General features: G+C 38.2%; 1 protein-coding gene across 1 annotated transcript in view; it reads right to left on the bottom strand.

Annotated features, from left to right (window-relative positions):
• COL6A6 (collagen type VI alpha 6 chain) overlaps positions 1 to 18,853 on the bottom strand; it is a 41,478-nt gene extending 22,625 nt beyond the window's left edge. The window contains 15 exon segments of the mRNA XM_017734551.1: positions 1,417 to 1,452; positions 2,416 to 2,469; positions 3,558 to 3,623; positions 4,762 to 4,824; positions 5,056 to 5,109; positions 5,343 to 5,387; positions 7,702 to 7,728; positions 8,206 to 8,277; positions 8,765 to 8,818; positions 10,158 to 10,250; positions 10,354 to 10,499; positions 11,084 to 11,162; positions 14,185 to 14,528; positions 18,074 to 18,194; positions 18,196 to 18,853. Of these exon segments, the coding sequence (XP_017590040.1) occupies positions 1,417 to 1,452; positions 2,416 to 2,469; positions 3,558 to 3,623; positions 4,762 to 4,824; positions 5,056 to 5,109; positions 5,343 to 5,387; positions 7,702 to 7,728; positions 8,206 to 8,277; positions 8,765 to 8,818; positions 10,158 to 10,250; positions 10,354 to 10,499; positions 11,084 to 11,162; positions 14,185 to 14,528; positions 18,074 to 18,194; positions 18,196 to 18,558 (1,617 nt within the window). The 5' untranslated portion in view covers positions 18,559 to 18,853.
• Positions 18,854 to 19,458: the final 605 nt, after the last annotated feature.

Consider the following 19,458-nt stretch of genomic DNA (forward strand, 5'->3'; position numbering starts at 1 on the left):
TACCTGGCTGCCAAACACAGGAAAAAAAGTAATAAAGGTATAGCAAAACCTCTCAACAGGAGAGGAACAGGAAGACCAGAAATTAGAGACAAATCAAACATTGTGCTGCTGAAGAAATACTACTGCCATAAAAGAGACTACCCCCTCCCAGTAGTCTTTTTCCTTTGCTGAAATTTATGTTCTATATTGCACCACTGTGGTTGTTCTTTCTATTATTTATTAACATTTTACACTTGGCCTACTCAAAATGCTGGTTTGCAGTTTCATTCAGAAGCTACAACTCTACCTATTCCCCAGACTCCAACACAGGGTAGGACTTCAAGGTATATTCCGTCCTGCTGGTACTGACAGTGTTATACACAAAATTGTAATGTTTCCTTGGGTTTATATGCACTAAGATAAAGGGGAAATGCTATACCATGGCATATACCATCTTCTTTATCTGTGTCAGCAACTTTGCAGAGAGATTGGGTAAATGCGAACCACTTGTGCTAAAGCAAGATTTTCTAGAATGATCATGTAATCTATACTTGAGAATACCCAGAATTTAATTTTTACTTGCACTAACCTGCCCTTGAATATAGCTGCTTTTAGATTTGCTTTGATAACTGTATTTTGTAATTCATACTCTGGAACAAACAAGTTTTCTTTTCCAAGAACATTATTTGAATCATCATTTAAGAGAATTGCAGGGATGTCTTTACTAAGTACGTCTCAGGAAAGTTTTCTTTCATTGTGACTCTGTGGGGTATAAGCCTAGGAGAACCAAGGCTACTACGTAACAGTGAGAGAGAGATTGTCATCTCTCAATGACATGAGACCTTTTTCCACCAGAGGATCTTCCTGGAATGATCAGTCAGCATGCAGTGGGTTTGACCCATTCTGTACATCCTATATTCTTTTAGATATTGACTTATTATTTCTAAAATCTTGATTACATTATATGCTTTGAGCCAACTTTCAGAGCTGCAGTTAACACTGTTAAGTTTACTTTGAGCAAAGCATCATGTAGAACTTGCCCTAATTTTATCTGTGCTGAATGTGTGTATCATGCATATCTCTGTGTGCATGCAGCAAAGGAGGAATAAACTGTCAGACTTTGCAGCCTGACTACTCATTCCTGTCATGTTTAGTGAAAGTCTTTTCTCTAGCTACGTTCCCATACTTGCCCTAATAGTAAAAGTAACTGTCCTTTTATTTTGATGAAAACTCCTTTCCAATTCTAAATCCTTCAAGTCAGGAGAGCCTCTAATATATCCACCTTAGAGTCAAAGGCTGTCTTGGCTTGAAATAGACTTTTGATTGTTAAACACTTGTGCGTTGGCTCACAATGAAATTTTTCCTTTAAGAGGAACAAACACTCTGGCTGGCCATGTAGCTGCATATGAAGAGGTAGCTGCAGTGTCAGCCACTCACCTTTATACCTGGAGGGCCTCTTCGACCTGCTGCACCCTAGGAAGGAGTGGCATGAGAGATTACATCCAGAATACTGAGCAATATGTAAAACAGCTGTTTATCATAAAACACATTATATATACAATAAAATCAAACACAGCTTAAAGAAAGAAGAGATTATTTTCACAGAAAGATTTAAGGTAAAAAAATGAGAAAAGGGTGGATTTGGGACAGAAATTCTTACACGAGTAAGTCTTTCCAAAATGCAAAAAGATTTTAGATCCTTAATGAGTGCAGAGGGAAGACATTTCAACAAAATTCTGGAAAACATCTTCCTAGTCAGCTGCCCTTCGGCTTTTTTTCTGTAAGAAGAGAACAAAAGCCCTCTTCTCTCCCTGTGAGACCAGAGGTTTGCACCACTTCCTGCTGCACACTGCTCAGCAGCTCTAGTGAATGCTACTGCTAAACCTCACATCACCGCAGGCCTTTAGGATGTTTTTGCAGCCTGACTGAGGAGTGATCATGCCAGACTTTGGCATTAGGCAACCGTTCTGACAGCCTAGAAGAGGGGCCTTCACAATTTCTAGTCTCCAGTGAACTAAAAATGAGCAGCTCAGCTGCCAGTGAGCTTATCTGTATGCTTGAACAGACACAGAAAACTTGTAGTCATGGGCAGAAAGAAGAGATATATTTATCCAGGGTGGAATCATGAAGCAATTAAGGTTCACTGAAAAAGAAATGGAGTTTAAGTCTTGTGACTTCATACGAATCAGACCTGAAATTAACAGGAATGCAAATTCCTGATTTTAAAGAGAAGAAAACACATTGCAATATATATAAGCTACTAAACTTGAAGCCAAATATGTTTCACTATGAAAACTTAAGAGGATTTTTGTTCCCTCTCCTTGCAGGAGTTTGAAGGGTGGGATAACAGGAAGAGGACAAAAATGGGTTTTACAGTGGGAACCCCACTGTATCTTTTATCAGTTATTTTCACCCCATATTGATTACTATTCTTACATCTAGGCCAGCATCACCCTGCTCTCCTTGGACTCCATGTGGGCCTGGGTCTCCCTGCAAAACAAAGTAATTACCAAGCTCTTTAAACACTTTCCTTTTTCTTGTACATACACATTCTTCTTTATACATTCCTTCTTTGTTTCTTCTTCTAAGTATTTTCATTGCAATCAGTTGTGTCATACTAATGCTGACTCTTGCTTTCTGCAAATCATTTCCATTCAAAAATTATAAACCACACAGATCATGTCTGCTTTGGATTTCCAATTACTAACAGCCAATATTAAGTCAAGGCTTCCTTGAAATCTTTTTTGTTGACTTCAGCCTTTCAGCTGGACTACATAAGATGAGATTTGCTTCCAAAGAGTCATCAAAACCCAATTACTCTCCAAAAAGTAACCCTCAGAGTTTTTCTACTGCTTTCAGCACACTCTACATAGACATACATGTGTGCGTACAACCCTACTTTTTCAGAGAGAATCAGACTTCTAAAATAGGGGATTTTTCTCACATGTTTGCCACCCACTTAAGCTCTCATTCACCACCATTTATGTACTACTGTCCAACTACTTAACAGATTTTCTTATTCTTTCCAAACAAAGTGTAATGGCAACGCAAGCTGCACTTCTCTCTTATGCTTCTTTTCTTGCAGTTTTGCTCAAACACCTGCTAAAAACTCAAACATCACTATAAAAGGACATATCCCAGCTCTTACACTCTATTTACAGATCAAAATGAAGTTTACCCACCACCCTGAGGCAATAGCAGTTCTGTAACAAAATGAGTACAGCCTGTTAGTACCCTGTGCATTTTTCCCAGCACGATTCTCAACAGTATCCTTACAACCCATATCTTGAAGCCTCTCAGGTTACTGATGTAAATTTGTGGTAGAATAATATATTTATACGAAATTCATATTTTCCCTTAGCTCTACATTATGAGAATATTTCCATAGTCTTTGTAAACATTTTTAATTTTTTTTTTTCTTTTTTTACTGTATCAAGCAGTTCCTGAGGCTTTCTGTGTTGCAGACAAACACTAAAGGCAAAATGCAAACAAACAAAAACCTCCTGGGTCACTGGACAGCCAATAGAAATTAGCAATTATGCAAATCCTCTCCCCACAAAATAGAACAACATGCTTACCTGTGGTGCTAGGTTTCCCTTTTCACCCTTTGGACCAGTAACATTATTGTTAGCTCCAGGATCTCCCTGAGAAAGATCAACGGAAACCTCAGCATTTTCAGTTACCACACCTTTATTACTTTGGCTACAGAGGCAGGATACAGAAATAGAATTAATTAGATTTGTAATTGCAGACAGCAAGAACTAAAAAGGCTATTTTAAATGAAGCTGCTTGTAAGAACACTATATAGGAAGTTCTGCAAAGTCCACAAAGTTCTTTTCCTCAGAGATTAAAAGCAAAATTACTAATGGGCAACAAATTAAACTGAAAATGTGAAACTGTTCTGGTTGATTCAATATAGTTAATAGAGTTAAGGTAATAACTCATGAATTTCAGATGGGGGGTTACACTAGAATGGAGTTCCATTTAGCCACTTAATACTAGATCAGGTGAAATTCTATCTCTCAAAGAGGCAAATTACCATGACACCTCAACATTTCAATATAAGCATTAAAGACAGGAGTTAGCACAGTGTATGATTGTTTGGAACAAAGTCTTTGAAATATATGTGAAAAGACAAAGTTGTGACACAAGAAGTGTGCTGTCTGCACTGGAATTTTAGTCCTCAGGGAGTGCATTTATATAGGTCTCTTGAGCATGCAAGGAAAAAATGTGAACATGAAGAAGTAACTTGCCTTTGCATCATTATAAATTGCTAACCAAGAGTCAGTGCACAGGGTTTTCAAGTGATCTAAAATTCCTCTGCAGGGTGGGAACCAACAGGGAAGACTGACCTAGTCCACCTGGTCTTTTCACCAGATAATCTAGTCTAGTGTGAGGTGTCCCTGCCCATGGCAGGGGGGTGGAACTAGATGATCTTTAAGGTCCCTTTCAGCCCAAACCATTCTATGATTCGATGATAAATAGCCTCAGAAGGAGTTATGTTGCCTCTGGTAAAAACAAACAAACAAACCAACCAACCAAAAATTCATGAAACAAGCGTGGGACCTGAGGCTTAAAAACCTCCTTCCAAGCAACATATCAAAACACATCAGTCCACCCACATCTAAAAAGTTCAGAACTCCTAGAATACACCATTCTCCTTGCAAAGTACTGCATTGTCTAGGACTGTGAAAAACTCTTCAAATCACATTTCAGACATCTCCATCCCAAAATCGAGGTGCAAATCAGTGAAATATAACAAAAATAAAGGAATGCACTTACATGATCTCCTCTTAGACCAGATTCTCCTCGTTCACCTGGTTCTCCTCTGGGGCCTTTTATGCCCTAAATTCATAAAAAGAGCACAAACAATTCAGGTACAAGTATAAAGAGTATCTGTGGCGGTGGAGGGCCAGATCTGTTGAAGTCAGTGGAGCTATGCTGATTTAGAGCAGGAGTGACAGCTTATTAGAGAACAGGCAGCTATTAAAAACAACTCACAGGCTTTACAGACAGCATTACACTTTGGAAAGATGTTTCAATAAAATGTAAGCATTACTGTAAACGGTACTTCACCCATTTTCCTCTGCTGCCTTTGTCTCCAGAAGGTCCAGGAAATCCATGTTCTCCCTAGACTCAGAAAGAGGAAAGAAAGAAGAAAAAAATTAATGGTTGTTCTTTCTGCTAAATCGGGTTCTCAAGTTTTGTCTGGCAGAATCCCGCTTCAATCAGATATGGAATTCTAAACACCCAACAACAGAATTTCTGTTCAGCATTAAAACCCATTCAAGGCACAAAATCTGTACCTTTGAACCCTGAGGTTGGTGTCTTTAATAGCACTGCACATTTAAACTAATGATTACCTGCTCTCCGTCAGTGCCATCAAATCCACTCTCACCATGTTCACCCTGTAGTAATAAGGAAAAAAAAAAAAAACAGTTAGCATTAGTCCACTTGTCTCTTTGAGGAAAGAAACGCTCAACCTGCATTTGGAAACTTGAAGATCTGTGGTCTTTAACAGTTAGCAAGAATAATTAAGAATAATAACTATAAATTTGAATTAATAATTCATATTTTAATGAATTAAGAATGTATAAAACAACTAATGGTTAAGGACCCTTAATAAGAGAAACCTAAATAGAAATCTAAATTATAGATTTCTATATAGAAATCTATTATATAGAATCTATTTATATAGATTTAAATTCTGCTTTTCCTTCTTTTAGCTTTCAGATCTTTTCCCAACTGCAGCACCTTCAAAATCCAAATATATTCCAAAATATAACTACTAGTATTTGATCTATCATGCTGATAACCTTGTAATGCTGATTTGAACCATCATATGTGTTTGTTTTGTGCTTTTTTTCTTTTTTGCATAGTTTTATAACATGAACAGTGGAATGAAAAACCAGGAAGAATAACCATGATTTAAAAATTATAATAAAATTAATAAATATTTAAGGAGTTTGCAGTGTTAGCTTGTGTGAGGCATCTAAATAAAGTTATAACTGTGAGAATTTTATTTCATTTATGTATGCTCCTCAATGTTTCAGACCCAGCCAAACAACACATTCAATTTTTAAAGGATATTTTGAAATTTCTTCCATTTTTTTTTTTTAGGACAGAAATGAAGGAATTAACTGTGGTGTTTTGATTTGTAGTAAGAAATTAACTTAGCAGAGACAACTAGACAGAAAGCTGAAATAATATTCAATAAATACTGTAAGTGGCACAAGAACAAGTTAAAACCATCAGGAGTCTCACTCTGATAGAGGCAACAGATACAATTGCTTTGTAGGTTTTGATTGTAAATTGACTTTGCAAAACTACCAAGCTAAAATTCCTGAGGAAGAACTTCTTTCATTTAAAACAGTTCTATATCTACTACAAGAAAAAACAGCTGGCTGTACACTTCGATAAGATTAATACATCACAAACAAGAATTTCTTTAATAAGCATTCCAGAAAAATTTTGAACACTAAGTAATCATGACTTTTATTGAAGTGTTATTTTTTCCATCAGTCATTTCCTACCTCAGAAAACCTGAGCCAAACTTCATACCATTAAATATTCAGTATTGCCTTTTCTCCAAATAGCTATAGTAAAATGCCTTGCAGACTTCAATAACTTCAATAAACTGCCTCAGCCTTACTGAGTTAGCACAATTGAATCACATTTTTTGTGTGTTGAAAGTTTCATACTTTTAGCTAAAATAAAGTTTGTGGAAATAATGACACAACAATGAAGATATTTACATATTCACTGGATTTCAGTATGGTTTGTGTGCCTGGTATCTCCTACTGCACTTTTTAACTTCGACAGATCGAAATCATCAGCAAGTAGTCTCCCTCTTCTATAATCAGATGTTTTGGATATTTGAAGGAGGGCAAATTACTTCAGAGAACACAGGAGAAAATTGAAAAGGAAAGAGAAATACATGAGAAGATTAAAAAGTTAGTACAGAGCAGTACTTTAAATAGAGCTGAGGTTTCAGAAACACTCTCTGAACTTTCTCGCAGCTGCTCAGTTATGGAGGCAAACATCTTCTGAGTGTTGGAGGCTCACAAGTCTTTTTCAGAAGTGGTTTTGTATCAAAGCATTCAATACATGTTAATTTCATTTTAATCACTGTAGCTTGGAAAGGATTACTGTTATAGATCATTGTCTTCCAGGCTTCACATTTTATTAACGAGTTGGTGACCATATCTCCTTGATGAACAGGTATGTTTGAAAGGTTAAACAAGCAGACTTGCAATATTAGCAGATGAGATGAAAAACAGTTTGAAGAGAAGTTTGGATATTGAAAATATGTCAGTAATGATCTAGTGAAAATGCTGTCTGATCCCCAATAAATATTATTCACAACCTTTTTTTCCCTCTGCTCCTCTTCCTCAACAATTAGAATGAAATTCAGCTGACCAGAATTACCACTTTAACAGATTATCAAACTAGTCAGTAAATAAATCCTTTTCCCATCAGTTAGACTAAATCGATTATGACTGCAGTCATATAAAAATACAATTATGACTGCTGATTTTGATTAATGTGATAGGAATCTTAAATCCATTCTTACAGAACCATAGCAAAAGTATATTAAGTGCTGTGAAATTTTTACACTATTTTCCTTCTTTGTTGATAATTTCATTTTACAGAGTAACATGGACTTAAAAGGAAGCAGAACATTGCTCCCAAAGAAAATTGATCACACACAAAAACACATACCTGACTTCCTCTATAGCCTCTTGCCCCCTGGAATTGAAAATAAATACAGATGAAATTTGGTAAAAGTATTTTTATTGAGCTTGAGAAGCAGGGCAAAATAGCTTGATGTGCAGAGGTATGCTGGGCTCAGTATTGGTAGTCCCTACTGTAAAACCCCCTACTGCCACATATAGGATTTACTCCTTTCCTCTGGGAAGACAGTACAGGCTTCATTTTCATTCCCATTCCATAAAGCTTTATAGCTTTAACTAAGGCCAGCTGGGAGCTGGTGGTGAAAAATCACCATCAAGTTGCTTAGTCAGCAAAATCCTGAACCACTCAACCACGCCTGGGTTACACAAAATACCTTTCAAAATGAGACAGCAAACAAAGTCTGCCATTCTTACAGCTGGACCTTGCTGTCCATCCATGCTTCAGGAAGACAGCACAGGGATTTGTTCCCAGCACAGAAAAACAGGTTTGTGGGAAACAACATCAGGAAATGTTTCAAAGTTAAATACTTGCCTTACGGCCTCTGACACCTGGACATCCCCTGTCTCCTTGAGTCCCACTGAAACCAGCTGGGCCTCTCTCCCCCTAAGAAACAAAAGAAAATGTTCAATGTCATCCATACAATGATAATTACTGGTAAATTCATCACATAAGACTAAAGAAAGACAGACCTATATCACCATTCAGTGCACTAAGGACACAAATACAAGTCACATGGAAATTTTCATATAGGCCATAAGAGAACATCAGTTACTAATTTGAGTTGCACCTGGTTCTTCACTCTCACTATCATGCCATGTTTATACTGCATTACCAATCTCCAGCTAAAATGTCTGTACTTGAAGGTGGGTTAGTTTTTTTAACTGAATAACTGGCCCACATTTGGTGAGTTGTTTTTTTAAGTGAGTAACTATGTGTGGTGAGGTGCAGAGTCACAGAGAAACAGATCTGTGTATTTACCTGCTCCTTTAACACATTTTGGGTTAACATTGATGGGTACTCAGTGAACAAGCGTAGACAGGTTCAGGCACCAACTAACATCATCATAGAAGGAAGATAAATGTTTACTTACAATCCCACCTTCCTCACCAGGATGGCCAGGAGATCCTCTATAACCTGTACTTCCCTGAAAAACGAAAATTTAAAAGATAAGTAACACTGTTCTCCAAACACACTGGGTTCATCTCTATCAGATTATTCTGCACTTAGAGATAGAAACATTCCCTGAATATTAGATGTGGTTATGCCGAGGAGGGCAGGCTCCCTGCATTTACACAGACACTCTGTACAGTCCTATGTATTTGACACGGCTGTGAAAAAAACCCCAAACCCAAGGAAACAACAGTGTTTAATATAAAATATCAGGTTTTTATTTCAGGAAACTCTCTGATAGCTTAACAAAGCTCATTGGGATACTTGGTCAAATTAAACATCTTTGTAGTGATTTGGAAAAGGAAGCATTACACAGTAATGAAATTCTAAGGTGAAATGAAAAATATAAGGAGTTGGAAACTTGTTAGGACAAAGTTATTGCAATGCTTTGCAAACACATAGGAACGTTTCAACTTTGTGTTGGAAGTCATGCAAATATCATACCTTTAGGGCAAAAACTTGAGCAGAGAGAAACTGGAACAAAGGGAATTTCTAGTTGCAAAACAACTATGTCTACATTCTGAACACTGTCTAAGCACCTTAATCTAGCCTTTTAGTTAAACAGAAAGGTGTAAGAAAATCAACAAGAGTAATGGAAGAAATTGGTAAATTGGTTTATGAAGAAGTATTAGAAAACTATACTTTTGTTAAGAGATAACCAAAACTTCATTTAACTGCAACCACATAACTGAAGAGTGCGAACTACAGATACCGTTTATCTCACATGCTCCTGAAATAAGTAGAAAGAATGGAATGAATAGCAGTCAAATAGAGATTACACATATTAAAAACCTTAATAAGGAATTCTACTAGCATGCTGTAGAAGAAGTGATATCTGTAATATTCAAAAATACTTAAACAATTTAAAATCTTAAAAGAAGCAATCCTTTTGGATGAAAACAGACTTACAGAAAAAGATATTTGGAATAACCAGTCACAAAAGGATAAGGCACATACCTAGTGAAAAAGGATTATTTTCTACTCTCAGCTTGTCATTTGGAAGTCACTCGTTCCCAATAGATAATAAGCCTCTTGATTAGTTACACTTAATTTTTTTAATCCCCCTCATTTTCTGATGAATTCGTGCAGAGGAGTGCTTAATGATTTTTATATGCACAAATAATTTTCATTACAAAAATACTTTCGCATAGAAGCATGCAGCAGAGAAAGGTTCCCATTTCATGTTACTCCTTTATCTGTCCTAACATTAAATGTTATGGAGACATGCATGCATGCTCTGAAATACTACAAAAAACAGAAACACTTTGAAAAATGAAGCAATTCTTATGTAATGTCTATCTTAGACCTCCTACCTTCCTTCCAGGACTTCCCCGGACACCATGATCACCATTTTCTCCAAGACACTTACAAATAACCTTACAGCATTTTCTTTCTGCAACAGTATCCTGAAAAATTACAAGAAACATTTTGTTTACATATATTAATAATAAAACAAAGACTGATTCCTCCCCCCTCCCCCCCTTTTTTTAATATCACAGAAGGACTTACAAGGTTTCTCTGCAAGATGTTTGCAATATCTGCAAACCCAACACTCAGAGGTTCATTGTATCCAAACCCTCTGCCGAACTCTATTTCCCAAAATTCAGTCAAGTTCTGTGTATTGTCCAGGCCAACTAATAGAAGTGCATCAAGACCTTCGACATAAGCACAGATTTAAATTAGTGAATACCTGAAACATACTATTAACTAACAATATAAACTTGAATAACAGCAATTCCCTAAAGGACTTACATTTCGTGACTTCAACACAGTATGTTAAAAGAAAGCAATCTCTTGAGAAAAATGTGTAAGAGAAAAATCCAGACCAGTAATTTTCCAACTGACTTCTCTCCCCAGCTGTCAGACCAGCCTGCTACTCAGTGCCCAAACACAAGCTTAAACCTGCTTTTTCCTAGAGAAGTCGGAGTTGTATCTAACCTCTGGTGCTGTTCCCACCAGTGAAAGGGGTCTGTCCTGAATTGCTCCAGCTGTTGGAGCTGGACTCCAGAAACTAGAACCTCTGCCCCCTAGGCATGTTTCTGGTGTCATCTGCCAAATAGTGACATATCATCATGTACACTGCTTCACATGGAGAAGGGAATACTCTGCCAGGGACTCCTGGGCAATGCCACATGAGCATGGAGAGGCAGTGTTACATGGAAAAGTTGCAATGAGGGAGCTGTAAATCAGGCCTTTGGCAGTAGGAGGCTGGAGCATCAACGTAGTACTGTAATAATACCTCTAAAGCGAAGTGAGTCTGCTGCTTTCTTCAGGTCTTCCAGTGAACCATCCAGCCCATCTGAAAATACTAACAGAACCTGTCAGGAAAGGGAGTAATGCCAAGTCAATTGCAAAGGGACTGAAAGTTCAGCCTTTGTAAAAAATACAGTTCACATGGAGAAATGGCTATGAGATGGTCAAATTGCACTACACTGTGGTAGATCTGAAATGTGTGCTGGAAAATGGTAGTGAGGAACAACGAGAACAAAACACAAAAGCTGCTCTTCCCTGAGAGCACCTCCATTTGAGGGATTTTTCTTGCTGAACATAGAATGGCTATTATATGTGTCATCTTCTTAGCATGCGAGGTAAAAGAAAAATTCTTTTACAACTTACCTACTGAAAAACTTTCTCTTATGTCTGAAGAGTTCTCATACATGTGAATGTGGAGAAGAATTTAGAGTGAACAAATTTTCCCGTATCTGCAAGAGCAGCTCCTGTTGGCTGTCAACTGAGCAACACCAGGAAGTGCATCCTCTCTGGGTCTAATCCTCACCCCATGCAGATATTTATGTCCTTTTGCCCTTTCCACACAGGCAGTACATCACCCTGCTCCATTCTCTGCCCTGTGTTTCCTTCTTAAGACATGAGGTTTCACTCACCTCAGGATGCTAATAATTTGTATTGTCTACATTTCCATCTTTTCAGGCCAAACAACTATAACTAAGTCTCTTCCAGGATGGAGGAAAGCACAACTTCTTACCGTTCCCCTTCAACCTATCAGTCTTTTCTCATTTCTCTCCTCCCTCTTCAACAGAAGACTTCTCAGGTCCCACTCACAGAGTGGGTTCGTTTGCCCAAAAAGAAGCTGCACAGGTAAACTGTGTCCTTTCCCCAATGGTAATGACTTAAAATCCTCCTAAGCTCTCTGACCAACAAGTGGACAAGCACAGTTAGAGCTTCTTCCCTCCCACCCTTCATATTTTACATTCCCTATGCAAGGCACAGCTTTTACCAATGCAAACTCCGTTACTTTTGTTAAGGTAAATTTTTCCACAGATGACAAAAGCAAATGAAGTGACTGCCACACCAAACATCCCACTTCTGTACTAAAGCAGCTAGGAGACAAGAATTTAAGCTAGACCTAACTGGTAAGTTCCCAAGCATACACTATGGAGGCACTGGTACAAATACTACACTTGTTCAAGCACTGTGTGATAGCAGCGGACACCTGGACCATGGACGGGCAAACACATCCCAGGTTGTTAGAGACAACACTGTAGGCCTGGGTTTGATTGTTTTTCCTATGATCTCCAGTTTAAAAACATGGGGAAGAGGGAATGTGGGGTGTTACTTTGGGCATTATATGTAAATATATGTAAAGATATATTACTATGTTTACAAAACATTTGTTTATATCAAGCTCTTGTTGGAACACATCCAAGTCATGTTTTGTTAAAAATGCTGGAACTAGGTCCAGCTTTTTTGCTGCTAAGCAAACAAATAACAAAGAAAAGAAGAAATTCAACCAACAGAGAATCATGGTCCCTGATGAGGTTTATAACTAATAATCTTTACAGAATAAGCATGTTATTGCTCAGGATCCTAGGAAGATTAAATTGTGATTTCATGTGCATTCTAAAGCCTTGTACTCTCAATTTGTACCTAAGCAGTTTCAGGGAGGAATATTAATCCACTGGTAAAATGCTGAGATATGCAGCATGTTTATTTATAGTAATAATGCCTAAGCAGAAAGAAGCCTTGCTTGATGCTGATCTCCAGAATTGGCAATTAGGAGGGAAAAAGCACTGCTTTTACTTTTATGTCAAACAAATTCTTTCTCTGAGACTCAGAAGCAGCAAAATCTTGTGTGGTCATGTTCCCTGTTCAGACATTTTAAGCAATCTTTGGAAAAAAACTCCATTAAATATACACCAAATGACAACTTAAATTGATAAGACACACATACCTATGCAAATACTGTAAAAAATAGAATGCCAACTTTCATCTGAAAGCAGGGGAATTTGTAATATGGCTTCCTCACTCCATGTCAGATTAAAATCGGTGTTTTACAAAAGTGAAAATAAATTTGGAAGAGGAAACCCCTTATGTATTTTGCAAGAACTAACCAGTCCTTCCTTAGTAGGAAGGTCTTCCTGCATGAAGACCTTAGTAAGCGCTAATATTCAAACAGCTACTACAGGACTTGCTCAGTGCTTTACAGAGTCAGTGCCTCATTTAGAATAAATTGTCAAGGCACTGATTCTGAAACACTTCAATGCGATCTGAATTTCTGGAACCCAGGTTGAAAGAATCCCTATTCATTTCCGAACAGATTAGATGAAGCTTTATGCTTTTTCCTTCACCTCACTTCAAGATGGATGAATTAACTGCAGCATCTAGGCAGATTTTCCTGATCATCTGTTATCTGTAAGTAGAACTCAGCTTTGTTATTTGAAATTATTTGACAAGTTAATGACATGAACAAACTTCTGTAAACAAATTTGTCAGATGACCTTTTTCTGTGACTTCTGCTTCGAGCTGTCACTATTCTAGACTAAGATGCAGATTCAGGAATAAGAAAGGAGTTTCCTTTCAGGAATAAGAGTCCCTGAAAGAAAACTACTTTCCACTACCCAAAGTAAAATCATTCCATGGTAGATCTAAGAAGGTTGTCTGTGTGAATACTCATCATCACATGTATTAAGCCAAGTGTTCTGGGTACCACCTCACTACAGGAGTGCCTAGAAAATTGGAACTGATATATCAGGTTATATTAGGTCAACGAAAACCAGGAAGTTCTATATAAACTTAAGAAAACACAAGGGTGACTGAGCACTGGCACCGGTTGCCTGGAGCTGCTGAGGAGTCTCCATTCCTGGAGATACACAAAAGCCATCTGGACATGGCCCTGGATGGCCTGCTCTAGTTGACCCTCCTTGAGCAGATGGGTTGAAGAAGGTGACTTCCAGGGATTCCTTCTAATCTCTACCATTCTGTGATTCTGTTTACTAGCATCATCTATTCCTGAGCTACTTATTTGTCTTCCTGGAGTACTCAGCATCAGAGTCTGTAAATACCAAACTGTCTAATTTTTCCAAGATCATACCATTAAGTTACCTTAACTTTAGCAGAGGTCACGTTAAAGAAGTTCTCCTCAAGTGCCTGCAAGAAGTCTGCATTCAGGTAGGTGTCCACAGTGGTCTGTGCCTCTAAGAACTTCTGGATGATCTCTTCATTATAGTCTTCAAAACCAGAGTCAAAGATTAATTGTTTGTTCTGTGCCAATACTTGGAACTTGAACCCAATGTCAACTGGAGCATTACAGCTGGTATTTGGCAGTGATTTCATCTGTAGTAGAAGTCTGGGGAGGAATGCTTGCAGTCTCTGTTTCAGAAGCATTGTGGGTACTGGCTGCGTGCGCCTTGAAATATCAATTGCTATAGAAAGATCTATGTTGCATTCTGAAAAAAAAAATATATCTAGGAAACAGGAAACTATGAGCATACACTCTGTGATCCTGGTTTTTGTCAGAATCATGGGAGTGGAACAAAATTCAACATGGTAGATTTAAAGCCAGAAGTAAGAATCAGTAAGTTTGGTTTTCCGTAAACATAAAATACCTCAGCCCACAGGTTTCAGTGTGGCCATGTGAACTTGCAAATACTAAGAACTAAATTACTCGACATCTGCACATACCCAAACTGCAAAACATGTCTGTTCTCCAGCTGCCCAGTATCCTCAAAGGGCCTAATCTTGAAAATGTCTCCATAGGCTTTGCTGCCAACTGAGAATGTACAACACAAATTCCAATTGCAAAGGGAACCCTGATGACTGACTTTGTCACTTTGTCACAAGACCAGGTGATACATATAAATGCAGAACAATAGGCCAAAGAAACAAGCATGAGAAAGAGGCAGCACTGCCTACATGAAATGTCATAACCATTGTGAAAAACAGCTGTTGTAAGGTGATGGCTACCTCAGTGATGGAAGTGCTTGCATTGCTCCTTGTAATAATAACAAATAGTGTGATGTGGTTAATTCCTTCTCCCTCCCCAATCATCTCGCCCTCATTAAACGTTTGTTTCTTCTCTACCTTGATTATTCATTTCTCACTTTGAATTTTATTCTGTGATCCTAGATGCATTATTACTCGTTATTGTACCTCTGCAAGGAAGTCAGAGGCGTGCAATTTTAGCTGTAAAACAGCACTCTACCTAATTTTATTCTCTTTTCACTCATTGACTCTGAAACACTTAGCAATCACAAGATTGTTTTCTGTGTTTGCTAGTTTGGGCTTGTTCCCATTATTCCACATAAGTTTCCTGAGTTTTCCTTCTCTCACGGAAGAGATAAATGTGTTCAGTTCTTTAGTCAAAAACTTCTAGAAATAATTTCATCTCAGAGGGACCATCATTATGGTTTAATATTTTCACTTGTGGTACAAACTGCCCCCTAGAGGGTATGATCTGCTGGAAAGTAGCATGAAAATCTTTGAATGTAAAAGGTCACATTGAATGAGATTATATGGCTAAAAAAATCTGACATTCAGACCTCAGAGCAACATCAAAAATCTATGCCACTTATCTTTTTAGCTCACAAAAAGCAATCAGTTAAATATATCCTTATATGCATGCATGTCTACACACACGTGAACACAAAATCTAATGGATGTTTCTTCCAGTATGTGTTCTTGTAGAGCATACAGAGAGTATGTGTTCACAATGAGATTCTTCTAAGACCTGGGTCTTTTAAGTCACATAGTTTGGAGGCAGTGTGAAGGGTAAGCATGAACTCAGAAATTTTGCCCTGACAGTTGGTCATCCACACTGTTCAGCTCTTAAAATGTTCTCTGTCAAGTCCTCAGTGTACCAGCAATAATAACAGAACAGCAGTAAATAGTTCACTTTTTGTGCTACTATGTTGTGCATGAGAATGTGTAAAACATTTACTGGTAGGTATTCTATACCCTGTTGTTAATCTCTATTTATTTGCAGGAGCAAACACCTCTGTGTTGCCAAACTCTTTCTCACCACCTGTTCTCCTACAAACATCCACATTGTTAAACTGCCCTATCTTACTGCTGTAAAGGTACCTTTTTTCTCCTGTCAACATGCTGTCCCTGAAATGAAATTTTTTAAATTGAAAAATCTGGCAGTTTAAGAGAAGGTTACTGGAGTAAAGGGAAATAATAGATTTATTACAGGAAAGAAGGTCAGTGTATATATAAAAAAAGATGACAGGACAAGATAAAACAGGCTTCGCAGAAAATTGATATTCATTTTATGAGACAAATTTATGCAGAGCTTAGTAATAAATATATGCATCACTGAGATGAAAACAAATATGCTTTCCTTGACTTCTCTCTCTCTAAACAAGTGTGCCTGTAGTATATATAAAGGTCACTGCTGTATCTCCCACTACATCTCCCTGTTCCCTGCCATAAAACACCAGGAGGTGCTACTGCATCAGCCATGGTCACGCTGCTCCATGGCAGTGCACTCCACTTCCACAGCAGCCCTCTCTCTCTGCTTGCAGAAGCCGAGGAATGTTTTTTCATCTGGGACTCTGCTCAGCTCTTGATGGGAAAAAGAGTGGGTGGGAGTGCAGAGCTCATACTGAATCAGGCCCAGCTGTTCTCCCTGCAAATTACCTGAGCGGATATAATTCACACAGAATTGCTTCTGTCTCAGGGAAGAAAGGCTCAGCTCTTCATTTTGGCCCCCAACACCCTGGCAAACACCAGCCAGTTTTGGGGTGTTCAAGATCTCACTAGCCTAGGATGCATGAGAGGCTCAGCGGTTGTTACAAAAAGTAGTGTGGTCATCCTGGTGTTCCTTTCTCTCAGAAGGTTTCTGATCACAAAGGGAATGAACCCTGGAGAACTGCATTGGATCAGTTTTATGGCAGAACAAAGAGCATGTATCCAACACATGTAAAATACCACCTCTATGGTGAAAATACCAGGAAGACAACAAGGAGCTTTAAAGGACAGTCACAGTCCCTATAAGGATAAGCACAGAGAGAAGAAACGCTCCAGAACCGTCTCTTCCTGCCATCCCCAATCAATGCCATGCACTTACACCACAGTCAGAAGATATCAGCTTTTTGATTTGTCATGCACTCCATTTTTCTTTTTGCAACTTAAGAACCACATCTACAGTATTACCTAAATGCATAGCTGGCATGAATACGCAATGTTAAAGAGCAACTGTGTATGCTCTGTACGTCACTATTCCCCCATGATAAGGCAACTGATAATGCAGCATCAAGTCAGAAAAAACAGACCCAAAACCAGCATGTGACATCTGATAAAAGTTGCTATGCTAACTAAAAGCATTACTGAATGTTTATTTTCTTTGGGGTTGGCAGCCTCTCAGGCTGTGTGGCATTCAAGCCACTGTTGACATCCAAAAGATATAGTAAGGGATAGCACTTTCTGTTTCTCATCTAGGAAAAGCTTTTGGGTAGCACTTCAGAATTACTTCAGAATTGCTGTTCACATCTTGCCAATACCTCCCACATATCCAAGGATGGATTTCCTTACACCCCCCCTCTGCACAGTGCCTCTGTGACTCTTCAGTCTTGTTGACAGACAGTGGGTGCTGACAGTCCCACTGAAGCAGAATGGTCAGCTGGAGATGGCAAAGTTATGTTTCTAGGAGGTTCTTTTTAAAATATCACTGAATTGTCTGTTTCCCTCTTTTTATTAAGATACCTGATGGAGTATCTGCTGTGGTTCCTTTCAGACACTGAGGAACTATGCATATGAAGGCTTGATGTGAAGCATTGTCTTACCTCAGAAGCTATTTACCATAGCAAAGACTGTAGTGGCTCTTGACTGAAGCAAAGTACAAATTGTGAGTCACAAACTGAGTAACATGGGCAGTATTCTCTAGTAAAACAATTGCACTGCAGTCCAGCCAGCTCAGGTACTTTTATCAGCGACTGCAGAAAGCCATGTGGATATTTGTCATTATACACTCAACAAAAAGTTTGTTCCTTACCCTGACCAGGGAGATGTTTGGATTAACAGACCCGATTGACATTCTTTTTGATGATTTTCAGTGCATCAAGGTTTCCACTGTGAACTCTCCCTGTGTCATCAGCTATTAAAAACAGCTCTCAAAGGGGATTTTATCATCCCTATGTCAGCTTCAAAGACATGGATCCCATTGTTCCTCAAAGCCATTGCTACATCCTGTACCCTGTCAGCAGAGTACTCACTGAAAAAGGCTCTGGACAAGCCTCTTTTGCTACTAAGTGATTCTCTAGTATAAACTGGAGTCTCTGCCCTGTTTTGGTGCCTCCTTCTTTGTAATGTAATTTTTTCTATCTTCTGTAAGGAGTCATTCTTGTTATAACAAGTGTTCAACAGGAATTCAGTGTATGTCACATTGTTGTGCTGAATCACAAAACCCAGAGATTTTGTCTTGCCGTTGATCATTGTGCATGATGTTGAAGTTCTTTGTCCCTGTACTCCAGGATCCATCTACCAGGAAAACTATGTCTGTCATGGAAGCTTTCCTGCAGACTGAAGGAATATGTTGCAACTTTTCCCCTAAAAGTTGTGTAATCTAATAGAAAAGCAATTTTAAATCCTAATTGCTTTTCAGAATCCAAGACCTATTGGCCTGTTCCAGAAAATCCCTTCCATCTATCCTGCTAAATTGTCATCACCCACTAGTTCCTTCTTTTCCCCTGTTTATCATACAGAGGATCAGAAGATACATCTTTCTGCAACACCATTCATAGGAAAATGAGAGATGCTGAAATCTACAACACAATTTTCATTCACAGTCTGCTCAGAACTTATCTGTAGTAAATGCATATTAAACATTTCTGTATGTGAAACACAACCATAGGAATGTGTTGGCCTGCTCTCAAGAGAGCAAAGGAAAATTTAGTCATGCCCTTTGAGCTCCATTCTGCATGCATAGATTACTAATTAATATTTATTTTCTGAGGGGAAAAAAAATCAGTTCCAACTTAAAGAGTACTAAGCATATTTCTCTGTTATAAGTATTAAACATATGTGTTTCCACAAATTCCAGAAGCTAGCAGAGCATGGATGGAACAGTTATTATTTCCTCAAATCAACAGTCATGCAGAAAATACCCTGCAACTGGGCAGAACACTTCTTAAACAGATCTTCCAAAAGACCTGACTACCAAAATGGAACTGCTAAATACTGTAACTTACCTTGCTTTTGGCAGTCTTACAATTTTAAGAGCTTTACGTTGCTTTTGCACATATGAAACCTCAGAATGCATGAACAAACCCAAATTTAATGAGCTGCTGCATTAAATTTTGCATTTTTTTAGGAAAACTCTCCTATTGTAGTTATAAATATAAGTTTCATAAAAACATACTGTATTATCCCTAATTATAA

Source organism: Corvus brachyrhynchos, unplaced genomic scaffold (genome assembly GCF_000691975.1).
Source record: "Corvus brachyrhynchos isolate BGI_N302 unplaced genomic scaffold, ASM69197v1 scaffold94, whole genome shotgun sequence".
Lineage (NCBI taxonomy): Eukaryota > Metazoa > Chordata > Aves > Passeriformes > Corvidae > Corvus > Corvus brachyrhynchos.